The sequence below is a fragment of the Nyctibius grandis genome, chromosome 3 (genome assembly GCF_013368605.1).
Source record: "Nyctibius grandis isolate bNycGra1 chromosome 3, bNycGra1.pri, whole genome shotgun sequence".
Lineage (NCBI taxonomy): Eukaryota > Metazoa > Chordata > Aves > Nyctibiiformes > Nyctibiidae > Nyctibius > Nyctibius grandis.
This window is the reverse complement of record NC_090660.1, coordinates 48,800,122-48,815,030: the sequence shown is the minus strand read 5'-3', so window position 1 is coordinate 48,815,030 and position 14,909 is coordinate 48,800,122. Positions and strand designations below refer to the sequence as shown.

The 14,909-nt window shown below is 40.2% G+C and overlaps 1 protein-coding gene across 1 annotated transcript in view; it reads right to left on the bottom strand.

Annotated features, from left to right (window-relative positions):
- Positions 1-14,909, bottom strand: part of RTTN (rotatin) — a 92,834-nt gene that overhangs the window by 5,834 nt on the left and 72,091 nt on the right. Inside the window, exons 41-45 of the mRNA XM_068396472.1 lie at positions 13,749-13,843; positions 9,370-9,464; positions 5,726-5,803; positions 4,187-4,313; positions 114-313 (exon numbers count right to left, since the gene is read on the bottom strand). Of these exons, the coding sequence (XP_068252573.1) occupies positions 114-313; positions 4,187-4,313; positions 5,726-5,803; positions 9,370-9,464; positions 13,749-13,843 (595 nt within the window). The remainder of the gene's footprint in view (positions 1-113; positions 314-4,186; positions 4,314-5,725; positions 5,804-9,369; positions 9,465-13,748; positions 13,844-14,909) is intronic.

The window sequence follows — 14,909 nt, the reverse complement described above, 5'->3', positions numbered from 1 at the left end:
TGCAGAAGCATCTCTAATATGATCGCAAGACACTCCATATTGAAATATGAGGCTTTATTAAACAGGAAAATGCATCCATCACACTGCTAAAATCAAGAACATTATTTACTTACCTTCTGAATAATGCCTTTACAGTCATGAGACAGAGCAAGGTTAGAAAGAAGACAAAAGACAACCTGCTGAATTGGGCTGTTATCATTTGACACTTGGGAAGCCAATTTCAAGATGTTATGCATTAATGAATTGCCAGTTGAACTTCGTGCAGATGGAAGTGATGATTGTCCACCACTGGCCCAACAAAGCGAAGAACAACCTTAAAAAAATGAAACATTTATCCTATGAGAAAAACACATTTAAAAAAAATCTATAGAAAGAGCAGCCTAACAGCTCAAAGATTGAGATGGGACTTTTGAAAGGATTCGGTTTTTTTTTTCTTTGAACCACAGTGAAGTCAATGGGACATGCTTTGAAGAGAACCATGTCTGAATGTGGCAGTTGACAGGAACCGGAGTCTACTGTTCTGTTCTTCTAGAATCAGGCCGGTCAGCCTCACCTCCCTCCCTAGAAAGGTGATGGAACAGCTCATTCTGGATGCCATCTCTAAGCATGTGGAGAAAGTCATCAGAAGTAGTCAACATGGATTCACCAAGGGGAAATCATGCTTGACCAATCTGATGGCCTTCTATGAGGACATGACTGGCTGGGTTGATGAGGGGAGAGCAGTGGTTGTTGTCTACCTTGACTTCAGCAAGGCTTTTGACACTGTCACCCATAACATCCTCATAGGGAAGCTCAAGAAGTGTGGCTTAGATGAGTGGACAGTGAGGTGGATTGAGAACTGGCTGAACGACAGAGCCCAGAGGGTTGTGATCAGCGGTGCTCAGTCTAGTTGGAGGCCTGTAGCTAGTGCTGTTCCCCAGGGGTCAGTACTGCGTCCAGTCTTGTTTAACTTATTCATCAGTGACCTGGATGAAGGGACAGAGTGTACACTCAGCAAGTTTGCTGATGACACAAAACTGGGAGGAGTGGCTGATACACCAGAAGGCTGTGCTGCCATTCAGCGAGACCTGGACAGGCTAGAGAGTTTGGCGGAGAGGAACCTCACGAAGTTCAACAAAGGCAAGTGCAGAGTCCTGTACCTTGGGAGGAATAACCCCATGCACCGGTACAGGTTGGGGGCTGATCTACTGGAGAGCAGCTCTGCAGAGAAGGACCTGGGTGTTCTGGTGGACAAGAAGTTCACCATGAGCCAACAATGTGCACTTGTGGCCAGGAAGGCCAATGGTATCCCGGGGTGCATTAGGAAGAGTGTGGCCAACAGGTCAGGGGAGGTTATCTTGCCCCTCTACACAGCCCTGGTGAGGCCACATTTGGAGTACTGTGTGCAGTTCTGGGTCCCCCAGTTCAAGAAAGATAAGGAATTACTGGAGAGAGTCCAGCGAAGGGCTACAAAGATGATCAGAGGACTGGAGCACCTCTCTTACGAGGAGAGGCTGAGAGAGCTGGGTCTGTTCAGCTTGGAGAAGAGAAGACTGAGGGAGGATCTTCTCAACACTTACAAATACCTTAGGGGTGGGTGTCAAGAGGAGGGGGCCAGACTCTTCTCACTGGTGCCCAGTGACAGGACAAGGGGCAATGGGCACAAGCTGAAACATGGGAAGTTCAATCTGAATATGAGGAGGAACTTCTTTACTTTGAGGATGGCAGAGCACTGGAACAGGCTGCCCAGGGAGGTTGTGGAGTCTCCTTCTGTGGAGATATTCAAAACCCGCCTTGACATGACCCTGTGCAGTGTGCTCTAGGGGAACCTGCTGTGGCAGGGATTTGGACTAGATGATCTCCAGAGGTCCCTTCCAACCCTTAACCATTCTGTAATCTAAGAGGCGATTCTGCTGTTAAAAAGAAACCATTGCTCTGTCTCAGAAAGTCTCCCTAAAAACCGGAACGTTGTATCTAAGGCATTACACAGTTATTTGGCATCAGAATCTGAAGGTACCGTATGACACTGCTTCAGAAAAAGAGGTCTTTTTGAAAGGTATAATACATTTCCTAAAATATTTTTTTTGAGAAATAAAAACACTGCCTGCATCTGTCATTACCTTGTACAACAGTAGCATGCAAAATCCTATGCTACAGAGCTACAAGCTCAAATTAATAGAGCGCCAGGGAACAACTAAGTTGCCAACATGATGTTTGTACACAAATATGCATATATACCTTTTTATTTAGTGGCATTTGCCATCTGCAACAATGGTTAACTTCTTACGTGGCAAAAGTAAATAAAAATTAGACAGTTTTTAACTGTTCCAAACATCTACATGCATTTCTTCAACTACACTAAGGAGAAATGGTTAACCAGTTCAGAGTAGGTAAGTTCGGGTCAACTATTCTGAACAGAAAAAAAACATGATTAATCTAAACCCACTTACCCTTATTAGCAAGGAAATAACAATGCAGCCTAGATACACTCAGAGTTAAGGAGCAACAAAGACCATCAGAACTTCAGCTTGATTTCCAGTACATCACAGGACATTACATTTTAATTTTATATCCTGTGGTTGACTAACACGTATTTGACTTTTCTTCAGTCCATATTAAAAAAATGTCTTTATGAAAAAAAGCATCTTGAGTTCATTTGAGGTCTGGAGACATTAACTTAGAGAGGGTTAAAAAACTCAAGAGACTCTTCAGTTAATAAATCTGTCACGGTTTAAAGCTGGGCTGGCTATTAAACCAGCGGCAGATGCTCTCTGTTAACCCTCCCCTCCACCCCCGAAGGGAAAGGGAAAGGGAAAAGGGAGAGAGACTTCCGGGTTGGAAAGTTAAAACAGTTTTAATAAACTATAATAATGAAAAAGAGTATAATAATAATAATAATAGAAATAATCAAATATATACAAATATATATACAAAACCAAGATCGAGCTCCCCTGAAGTCAGCCACTTCACCACCAGCACTGCAGGGCAGGCTCCGGGAAGGCCCAGGATGGGCCTAGCGACGGTCGAGAGCTGGATTCAGGAATGCACAGATCGGGATCGGGGGCAGCAGGAAAATGGACAGAGTCCTCTTCGGACACCGGCCATAGCAGAAAAAAGAGCAAGACCCTCGTGATCCCCCCGCTTTATACCGAGAATGACGTGTATGGGATGGAATACCTTTGTTGGTCAATTTTGAGTCACCTGTCCTGTCCGCTCCTCCCTGCAGGTGCGACCCCCCTTCGGCTCTTCCCTCTTAAGCAGTGAGGAATTTAGCAATGACCTTGGTTTCTCTAAGACTAAGTACAGCAAGAGCCTTTCTGCATAACATCCCTACCGGTGCCTCAGCAATAACTACAAACTTCGAGCGTTATCAGTCCTGGAAGCAGACACTGTCTGCAAAACATGCAGTTAGTTTCAGAAAGTGCAGTTACTTAGAAGAGACTTAGCTGAAAGTAAAAATCACTGAAAGGAAAATTGGCCTGGTTTAGGCCAAACCAGGACAATATTTTAACCATGCTAACTTTTTTATGGTATCTTGACAGGAAGAAATCAACAGATACTACTATGCCTTTTCAAGCCACTAGTAAATCATTATCTGAGTTAATACGCTGGCTATGGAATGAAATAAATTCATACTAGAAAAAAGAACAGGCTTCTAGTAGTGGGGATAATTACTCATCAATGGAAACAAAGGGTTTCCTCAAACAAAGAAGCGAATGCTTACGAAAAACATACAAATACAAGCTACTGAGCCCAATGCATAAATAAATGGAAGAAATTTAATACAGAATTAGATTATTGACTATTTCAGAACAACAATGTTCTCAATAAGAGCTGAAGTACAAACTGTATAAAGTACTGATACACTGTTCTCTATGAAAGAATTTCTAGAGTAGTGTTTCTGCACCATACTGTTCAGTTTGGCAGAACTTTCAGTGTAACCTTCAAACATAATGCTTTGAATTAAACGCTATTTAATCCTTTAATACAATTGTACTCTTGCTAAATCCAACAGACTGAAACAGGATCTGAACAAAAGTCTTGAATGTATTAAGATCAAAACTCTTGATAGACTTTGATGGACCAGTGCTTTTATACTTTCCTCTTATGGTAGTAATAATCATTCTTTTCCCTTTATTATGCTTTTCTGTCTTAATTATTCTGGTTAAATATTTTGAAGTATTGCATCATAGAGTGACTCTCATACCTTCAGGACAGTTTGCAGTGTAGACACAAAGCAAATGCAGAGCTATTTGCATTGAGGAGTCATCTATTAAAAACCACGGCCACAGCGAATGCAGAACAGGAACAAGATGAGCTTTGAGTGCTGCCGTCTACAAGAACGTGAGGAAGAATTTAAACTATTATACTATTAGAAAATTAAGTATAAATAGAGTGAGAAAACCATATTTTTATCTTATTGTATCCCATTATTTTGCTTTAAAAGATTGTACAGAGAGAACTGACACTCTCATTTCAACACTAATGAAATTAACTCTATCCCATCAAAACCAGCAGACATGTTTTAATTAGTGAGAGACACGCAAACAGAAGTAAAGATTTACTCATTCCAACTGTGACTGTTCAAGAGCTCCCTATTCTAAAGTTTTATTCTTCTCCAACTAAACTAATTATTGGCACTCAAAAAGCATGGAAATAGAAGAGTGCAGTTCCACAGAGCAAATAATAGAAAACTTAAGTTATCAACAGCAAACTCCTTTTCTCCTCCAAGCAATTGTCTCTGCAGACCCCTGTGCAAAACAAGAAAAATATTCCACAATTATCTGAGATTATGGCACAACCAAGTTATGGGGACCTCAGGGATAACCAGATGGCTTATGCAGGCCCATAATTTACACAGTGCTCTGTATACAAAAAGGATGCTAACACATGCCCTCAATAGGGGCACTTCTGGAAGGTCTGGAAATCTTGTGGTTCCACCAACGCATTTGCTAAAAGTACTACAAGTTGTATCACAATGCCAAGACAAATTAAACTGTGAAAGAGAAAACAGAAATAAATGTGTGAAAGGCATCAGCAATAAGAAAGAGGAAGAGTAGTGATCAAAAAGAAAGAATACAGGAAATAATGAAAAAAAGAGGTAGGTAGAAGAACTGAAGTAGAAAAGAAATTGAAAAGCACAGAGAAAAAGAAAAAGAATGTGAAATAAAATAAGTTGTTTAAAACAAGATTTTAGGCAAGAAAAATGATAAAAAAAAAAGATAAAACCAAAATTGTGCCTTGCAGAATTAGTGAAATTTAACTCAGATGAAGAAAAGTAAATGGTAAATTATTATTTAGGGTTTGGTTTGGTTTTTTTTTTCTTGTCTTTCAGAAAGGGAAAGGAAAAAAGGAGAGAGAAATAAGAAGAGGAAACTACTTTCCAAGATGTGAAGTGTATCTCTTACACACCTTTCTTGTGGCCCCACAATTTTCTCCATATCCATTTTTCACATTACATGCTTTGAAAATTGGATTATTGATTTAAGCAAAGCAGAAGTGGGTATAAGGTATGATAGCCATTTGAAACCTTTGGGAGACGATGTTTCAATATGAACATTGAGTTCCTAATGCATATATGAAGTATTCTTAGGAGATAGAAATAATAATGAAATTTGAAGTATTTCTTGCCATTAATATCAGGCTTAAATTTAGCCAGCTTGAAAACAATTTCAAAGTAGAAAAAAAAATTATCGTCATTCACTAACCGAACGTGCTCACATTATTTCAGTATAAGAATACTTACTTTGCATTCTTCATTTTGAAAGAGGCAGTTTCTGAGGAGCTGCATATCACACCTTAACTGCTTGATAAGGTTATCCTCCTATTCAGAGAGAAATACTTTAATATCATCAGCATTAAGACCAGAATTAATTTTGTACAAGGAGGAAAGAGATTTCAAAGGAGTGGTGCAAAACTAAGGCATCAACATTTGGGTCACACCTCCAGCAGAGTTTCCTCCTGATCTCAGGTAGGATTCATCTCAGCTAGCTTTAAACATGTATACTGAAGACATTTATAACAACTTACTTGGAGTCATCCTCATCTCTCTTTATAACCCACAGATATTATTTTCTAGGAGCACTGATCTGGCCAAATGCAGAGATCTGTAATGTAGAGCTCCATTTCTCTTACAGTAATGAAGAATGGGTGGGAACACTTTCTGAGTGTTTGTTCCACCCTAAAGCAGACATCTAAAACAAGTCAAACGAATCACTCCCTAGAAGCACCTATTTTTCTTCCCTGGATAAAAACAAGGATAAACTAGCTCTGTCTTGCAGTTCTCTACATTTGGTCAGACCAATTCATCCTTATATTCCCAGTGTCACAGTTCCCTATCCTTAATAACGGAAATAGTTTCCAACCTGATAAGAATATTACAACGATAAATACAGACCTTTGGACAGTGAGGTACTACACTAAGATTAAGGAACAAGTAAACAAAATATCTGTCTTTGTGATAGCGCTGTGACACTGAAAGGCTAATGATGGCTGACCTAACTTCTATGAGGTTGACATACTAAATCACTTCTGAAAGATGATCAAATTCCAATAAGTTTGTTCACCATAGGAGGCTATTTCTGTTTTATCAAGCATAAAGGAACAAAAACGTAAAATAGGATTCATGCTTAATCTCAGACAATGTGAAGCAACAGTGCTTGCTTATAAATCATATCATGTACAGTTGATGACAATTAGAGATGAAGTAAAAGTATCTCAAAAAAGTTAATGAAAGTCAGGTGTAGTAGATGAAAAAGAAACGTACAAGTCATCATTATAAAGGCATTTATGAGTGGTTTGTCTCATTTTTAATTAAATAAAATGCTAACCATAAGACATTCCTTCAAGAACTTCTATATGTATTAATGTATTTAATAAATACAAATAGCACCCTATCCCATAAAATGCCACAAGCTACAACTTATACTTAATGTGTAAACTTCTAGGAGACTGAAAAAGTTATAGATTGTGTTGATGGAATTGATTGTATTTATTTCCTTATTTTAGGATATCTTGATTTTTACTAAGATCCTATTTTGAGGGTTTTTTTGAAAGCTTGGCTATTTGTAAATACTTTTCATGCTCTTGGTTAGCATTACAGTAATTATTGTGAAAGAAAAGGAATCTTAAGGTAAAATACTTCAGTTGCCCTGAGAATGAAGCTAGGTCAAACACATTTTTCCCAACAGTTAAAAGAAAAGAAAGAGAAAAAGAAAAGAACCTCTGATAACTTTACTTTCAGAGCTATGCCTTGAAGTGGGCTGAGGCAGTTCCGTGAATGATCAGCTAAATCTGCCTATGTCTCAGTTTCCCGTACATGAAACTAGATTGTTTGTCGTTATGCACCACATATGATGAACAGCATGCTTACATATGATGTAGCAACCTACAGTCCCAGCCCAGCAGGGAAATCAGCCAGAAACTCTTGCAAATCTCTTTCAAAGAATTCTTAATTAAACATAAACAGTGTTTCTGATCCTTCTCAGAGGTTCCTTTCCTTCAATTTCTTTCAAGTTTTAAATTCCTTATACATTTAGCAGAGGAGCATAGGTACCCACCTTCCACCTTCCCAACTCAAGAAACAAAGAACCAGCTGACTTAAAGCTCTCTGGAGATAATCAGGGCAGAAGACCTTTCAGCCTCCACCCCTTGAAGAAGGGATAATAAATGTGTTTAGGAGAGCTCAAGAAAAAATATTATAGTCTTCAAATGTCAGGGTCAAACTCAAATTCTTTTACAAGCTCATTGTTGTAAAACACAGTTCCACACTCTCACAAATCAAGGCTAATGTCTGTGCCAAAACCTCAGTAAAAAGTACTATCGAGCCCAAACAATGCAGAAATATCCTGCAGGAAGATGTTTTCTGCAATTTCTGCTTTATGTGGGAGTGGACAAGATACCAAACTTGACAGCAGAAGTTATTGTCTGTATTTTAATAATTCTCTTAGATGAAAGTGGTAGAAAACAAGCAGATTGCAACAAAAATCTTGTGAAACTGTTGTATGATGGTAGGAAATAATCTATGTCTAGATTTGTTAAGGAAGAGCTTGGTGATGTGAGAGTCTGGACCAACTGGAAGGAATGTTAAAAAAAATGCTAAACAAAGAAATTCTGAATGGAAAAAAGAAACTGGGAGTACAGGTGGTGGAAGAAGCACAAGTATGAGGTAAAAAAAACCCCAAACCTCTGATGAGAAGTTAAAGCCAGAGAGAATTGAGTCTGATGACAAGAGACTGAGATGTCCAGACCAAGCATGTAGGAGGACAGAAAAAGAATTAGAATTGGAAGCCAGATAATATGAGAAGGTAGAGAGTAAAAAACTATGACTTACATGTGCAAGCAGACTGGAACTGGTTTTGGGGTGGGAGGGAGGTTGACTGGTACAGGACAGAAAAAAACAAAATGGCTAGCACTGGTTGAAAGACACCGAGAAAGAAAACCCAAGAAACAGGAAAATAATTATTGTAGAAACAAGATGGGAAAAATTAACTGGATTGGATAGGACCATGAGGTCAAGGCTGAAAGTCCAACTATGTTTGAAAATAACACAGTACTCTTAGATATTGTTGTATGCTAAATAAATAGCATAAATTGCGAGCACTGACAGGTGACAAATGGATGAACGTGTATGTGTGTGAATGTCCAAAACTGAACTTTTGAACTCTCAATTAGAAGCCTGCTAGTTGCTGGCTTTGACCAGAATGGGCTAGTTCCTAATTCTGAACAACTTGGACTACAAGTGGGAAGTCCTGAATACTCCAATTAATGAAAAGACATGAGACAGAACCACTAATTATAGGCTGGTCATGTGTTTTACTTTGCACATAGATTATTTAGATCAGGTAAACAGGAGTTTAGAGTTCTGGAAAGAAAAGCTGGTGGCAAAAAGAAAGATTCCTGAAAAGAAACAGTCTCTGAAAGAAAGAAATGGGCCCAAAAAGAAGAATGTGAAGATCCTGGCTAGAGGAATGTTCCTGCAAGTGGGAGAAGATCCTGGAGACCAGAGAGATGCATGGAGACAAACACCAGCACGTGCCCAGGGGCTTTGACCAGTAACACCCAAGACTGGTAACTGAACTGCTGTGATTTTCTGCCTGACTTTCCTGAACCAGCAGTCATCTCCATGGTGCAAAAGGAAGTTGAGACCTAGTAAACATAACTCTGGGTGGGAGAGTGAGTGTGTGAGATAATCAAGTTGGTAAAAGCTCTAAAATCATTGAATCTTAAAGTAGCCCCAGTATCCAGATCCACTACAAGTTGCCATTTACTCTGTCTCACCCATGACAGATACCAACAGTACCCGCCTCAAGAAAAAAAACAAAAACAAAAACAAACAAACAAGAGCTGGGAAGTGCCTCATCACATCAGTCTTTTGGTTTTTATAGTTACCTTTTTTTTCTGTGCTTTCCCAGGCTTTAGGGAATCCAAATTCAGCTGTGCATGAGTATGTTTCATGTTTTCTATACAGCTGTCTATCAGGTCAACTGGAAGACAAAAAATACTAACATTTAGAAGTTCATTCAAAATCAAAAATATTTTATGAAACATAAAATATCTTTCTTGCAATGATCTTGATTACTGCTACCCTCCTGAACTGAGATTTAAGGATTCAGATGTTCAAATTCTGTGAGTTCATAATATATTGTTATCTTCTTGATATCAGGAAGTAACTTAACAGTCTCTGTGATGGAGTGTGTCTAGTTAAATGATCTCAAGAAGCAAGAATACATTTGAATCCTCTTGCAACAGAGTCCTGTGAGAGGAAAGCCCAAAGGAAGGACTGATAAGATAGAGAAGGAGGATGATTTAGGAGGAAGAGGATAGCAACTCATAACTCTTCAGGATATCTTCAATGACATTGCCTAGAAGACTGAAGCTTCAAGAGGTTAGGGCATGCATTTATCTTACCCAACTCTTCCCTAAGAGCAGCAAATTTGCTGCATCTGAGGTGAGACAAAGGAAAGCAAATGTTCAGGTGACTCAAAGTGCAAAACGTTGAGTGAGTCTCTTTTCTTGGGATCTAGAGTCTTTAATTTATTACAAGATCATAGGCTCATGGATAATTCAAGTTGGAATAGATGGCCTCCAGAGGTCACATAGTCCAACCTCTTGCTCAAAGCAGAGTCAGCTATAAGATCAGGCAAGGTTTACCTGCAGCCTTATCCAGTTGGGTCTTGGACATGTCCAAAGACAGAGACTGCACAGTATGTCTAGCCAATCTGATCCACTGCTTGACTGTCTTCAAAGGGGAAACATTTCTTTACAGCCAGTCTGACTCTCACATTTCAATTTATGCCCATTCTCTCTCATCCTCCTACACCATGCACTGCTGTGAAAAACCTGGCTCTGTCTTCTTCAAAACCTCATAGATATGAGAAAGCTGCTGTTAGGTCCTCCCGAAACCTTCTTTTCTCCAGGTTGAATAAAGCCAGCTCCCTCAGCCTCTCCTGTAAGGACAGATGAACACAACCACATTGGTGGCTCTCTGCTGAACTTGCTCCAGTTTGTTGATGTCTTTCTTGTACTGTGCCAAAACTGGATGTATTATTCTAGATTTGGTCTAACATGTGCTAAGTAGAGGAAAGATAATCCCTTCCCCTTGACCAGCTGGCTCTGTTCCTGTTAATACAGCCCAGGATGCTGTTAATCTTCTCACATTCAGCTTGCTGCCTACTAAGACCTCAAGGTCCTTTTCAGCTCTCCAGTCGGCCTGTACTGCTGTAAAGGGTTGTTTCTTTTGAAGTACAGGACTTAGAATTTGTATCTTAAAAAGTAGTCATGGAATAGCAGAATGGTTAGGGTTGGAAGGGACCTCCGGAGATCAGCTATTCCAACCCCCTGCGAAAGCAGGTTCACCTAGAGCACACTGCACAAGGTCATGTCAAGGGGGGTTTTGAATATCTCCAGAGAAGGAGACACCACAACCTCCCTGGGCAGCCTGTTCCAGTGCTCTGTCACCCTCAAAGTAAAGAAGTTCCTCCTCATATTCAGATGGAACTTCCCATGTTTCAGTTTGTGCCCATTGCCCCTTGTCCTGTCACTGGGCACCACTGAGAAGAGTCTGGCCCCATCCTCTTGACACCCGCCCCTAAGGTATTTGTAAGTGTTGAGAAGATCCCCACTCAGTCTTCTCTTCTCCAGGCTAAACAGACCCAGCTCTCTCAGCCTCTCCTCATAAGAGATGCTCCAGTCCTCTGATCATCTTTGTAGCCCTCCGCTGGACTCTCTCCAGTAGTTCCTTACCTTTCTTGAACTGGGGGGCCCAGAACTAGACACAGTACTCCAGGTGTGGCCTCACTAGGGCAGTGTAGAGGGGGAGGATAACTTCCCTTGACCTGCTGGCCACACTCTTCCTAATGCACCCCGGGATACCATTGGCCTTCTTGGCCACAAGTGCACATTGTTGGCTTATGGTGAACTTGCTGTCCACCACAACCCCCAGGTCTTTCTCTGCAGAGCTGCTTTACAGTAGGTCAAACCCCAGCCTCTACTGGTACATGGGGTTATTCCTCCCTAGGTGCAGGACCCTACACTTGCCTTTGTTGAACTTTATTAGGTTCCTCTTTGCCCAGCTCTCCAGCCTGTCCAGGTCTCGCTGAATGGCAGCACAGCCTTCTGGTGTATCGGCCACTCCTCCCAGTTCTGTATCATCAGCAAACTTGCTGAGGGTACACTCTGTTCCTTCATCCAGGTCATTGATGAATAAGTTAAACAGGACCGGACCCAGTACTGACCCCTGAGGAACACCACTAGCTACAGGCCTCCAACTAGACTGAGCACCACTGATCACAACCCTCTGAGCTCTGCCATTCAGCCAGTTCTCAATCCACCTCACTGTCCACTCATCTAAGCCACACTTCTTGAGCTTCCCTATGAGGATGTTGTGGGAGACAGTGTCAAAAGCCTTGCTGTAGTCAAGGTAGACAAGATCCACTGCTCTCCCCTCATCTACCCAGCCAGTCATGTCCTCATAGAAGGCCATCAGATTGGTCAAGCATGATTTCCCCTTGGTGAATCCATGCTGACTACTCCTGATAACCTCCTTTTCCTCCACATGCTTAGAGACGACATCCAGAATGAGCTGTTCCATCACCTTTCCAGGGATGGATGTGAGGCTGACCAGCCTGTAGTTGCCTGGGTCCTCCTTCTTGCCCTTTTTGAACACTGGAGTGACATTAGCCTTCCTCCAGTCCTCAGGCACCTCTCTTGTTCTCCATGACCTTTCAGATATGATAGAGAGTGGCTTGGCAATAACATCTGCCAACTCCCTCAGCACTCGTGGATGCATCCCACCAGGGCCCATGGATTTGTGGGTATCCAGTTTGTCTAAATGATCTCTAACCTGATCCTCCTCAACCAAGGGAATTCCTTTCTCCAGACTTTCTCTTGTACCTCCAGGGTCTGGGATTCCTGAAGGACAGCCTCAGCAGTAAAGACTGAGGCGAAGAAGGCATTCAGTAACTCCACCTTCACTGTATCCTCTGTCACCAGGGCACCCTTCTCATTCAGCAGCGGGCTCACATTTTCCCAAGGCTTCCTTTTGCTGCTGATGTACTTGAAGAAGCCCTTCTTGTTGTCCTTGATGTCCCTTGTGAGATTTAATTCCAAGTGGGCCTTAGCCTTCCTCGTCTCATCCCTGCATACTCTGACACCTTCCTGTATTCCTCCCAAGTGGCCTGTCCCTTTTTCCCTTAGTCCTTAAGAGTTGAACAGGTGATGTTAGAGCTACAGATGTCTTCAGGACATTGATTTGAACCCCAGAACTCCTCTTCCTCTTAATATTTGTGTTGCATCACAGCAAGGATGACTTGAACACTGCTCTAGCACAGAACATGATGCACTTCATGCACTGGTAGTGCCTCCACAGGAATTCAGGTCTTAGATGATTTAGTGGGTCATCAACAGAAGAACAACCCTTATTGATGCAAGGGCTGAGTAGACCTTATATAAACTGGGAAAGAGCAGAAAGCAGGAATACAGTATAGGATTTGAAGTTCGGAGTTTTCTGCCACTATTGGGATCAGACATTGAGCAGATATATCTAGGCTATCTATTTCAGTGTAGTGTAGGTTTAAAGGACCGAACAAGCCAACAGAGATATGAAAGTAACGAGAAAGCACCCAAGTCAAAGTGAACTTGGGCTGATCAGCAGGTATTAAATGCATGATACATGAGAAATGCAAATTAACCAGTCTCCTCTGTGTTCTAGTGGGTACAAAAAGCCTTTGATTAAGGTTCTCTACTTTTGTTTTACTACTGTAAAGTAAAAACCTTAGGCATGGAAGATGTTGCATTCCAAGGGGAGAGGTCCTACTTAAGCTGTAAAACAGGAAGAAAGAAACAGAGGCAGGGAAGAACAAAGCTGAGAAAAAAAAAGTCTCTTCTTGTCTAGGTACATCCAGAACTGAGAACACAGGGCATAATTTCACCTACAAACCTGTACTGGCATAGTGTGAAACAAGAAATGGAAGATACTGCCAATGTAAAATCTCCAGTTTTGAACAGATGAATATGCCAATAGCAGAAAAGCTCTCACTCTTAACACAGAGCTGTGATTTCACCACAAATTTTTAGACTGGCTACAACATAATATTTTATCTGTAGCTGAAAACTTTAATTATTAATAAGCTTTCTCTGTAAAATTCTGCAAAAATGCCACCAAAAACTAGGTCTTTTGTTTTGTCAAAAAACGATGATTTCAAAAATACATAAAACACCTGCAAGCATTTGATTCATAAATCATTCAACATACATTTTGAAATGCTCACCTTCCAAAGCGCATTTCTGAGCATTTTTACTGACAGCTAACAGAGACAGCAATGCATTTGTAGCAACTTCTTTCAGCACATCCTTTGAAGATTTTCTTTCACAGACCTACAAATAATGTAATTTCATTACTGAAATGAAAAAGTGACCACATTACAAGCAGTATTCATATCTATAAATATGTTGTCAGTCTATATTTTCATTTGGATGACTCATCACTATATTCCTACCCAGAGTTCTCCCTCACTATATTCATGTTTATAGTCTGTCTGCATTGAAGTGTTTCATTATTTTTTCTAATTAAAATGTGGGGTTTTTTGTTGTTTTTTTTTTTTTTGTGGTTTTTTTTTTTGCTCCTAAGCCCATTCCTCTTACTCTTTTCTTAATATTCTACCTTCCTAAAGCCTAGATTCCCAGCCCTGGCACTCCAGACTTTTCCTAATATTCAGGCTTGCTACAGACAATTAACAGACATGTCTTTATGCAATCTCACTTTCCTTCAACGCAATGATGAAGAAGAGACATTAAATATCAGTGAAATTCTTTAGAATAAAAATATCATTGACACACGGATAATTTTTTTTAGATACTCTTCCAACCAGAGAAAAATGGTAGTTCGTCTTATTTTTGTGAAACCTTCGTGAGCACCACTGCATTTTGAATAACATAATCTCTGTGCTTTCAAAGGAATACTTATTTGGAGTCATATAACAAGATAGATGAAAGATGAGGAGTTGTCTGTGCTTTATATATTATCCACTAGAGAATTTTGTCGATTTAGCTATTTTCCTAAAATATCATTCCAATACTAACATCCAATATAATGGAAAATGGTATGCATTGTAATCAGAAGAATATAGTAAAATAAGAACTGTTGCTGGATCATGGTAGAAAGAAAAACATATTTTAAAGCTAGCCAAAAATACAGCATCTTAAGAAAAATTTTATATTTCAGACAGAAATCTCATTAATACCTAGGCATAGGACCTCATAGATTTTTACACTTCTACATACATCACGTGTATCCCTTTGTATTGGCTTTAGTCCTCCAGCTAGTAATTGCTTAAGAAATTTTTCAAATTTTAATATGCATAAAATATCAATGTATGCTCTAGGGTTATCATTTATTGAAGTGTTCAGTGTAACCAGGACTGAAAAGGTCA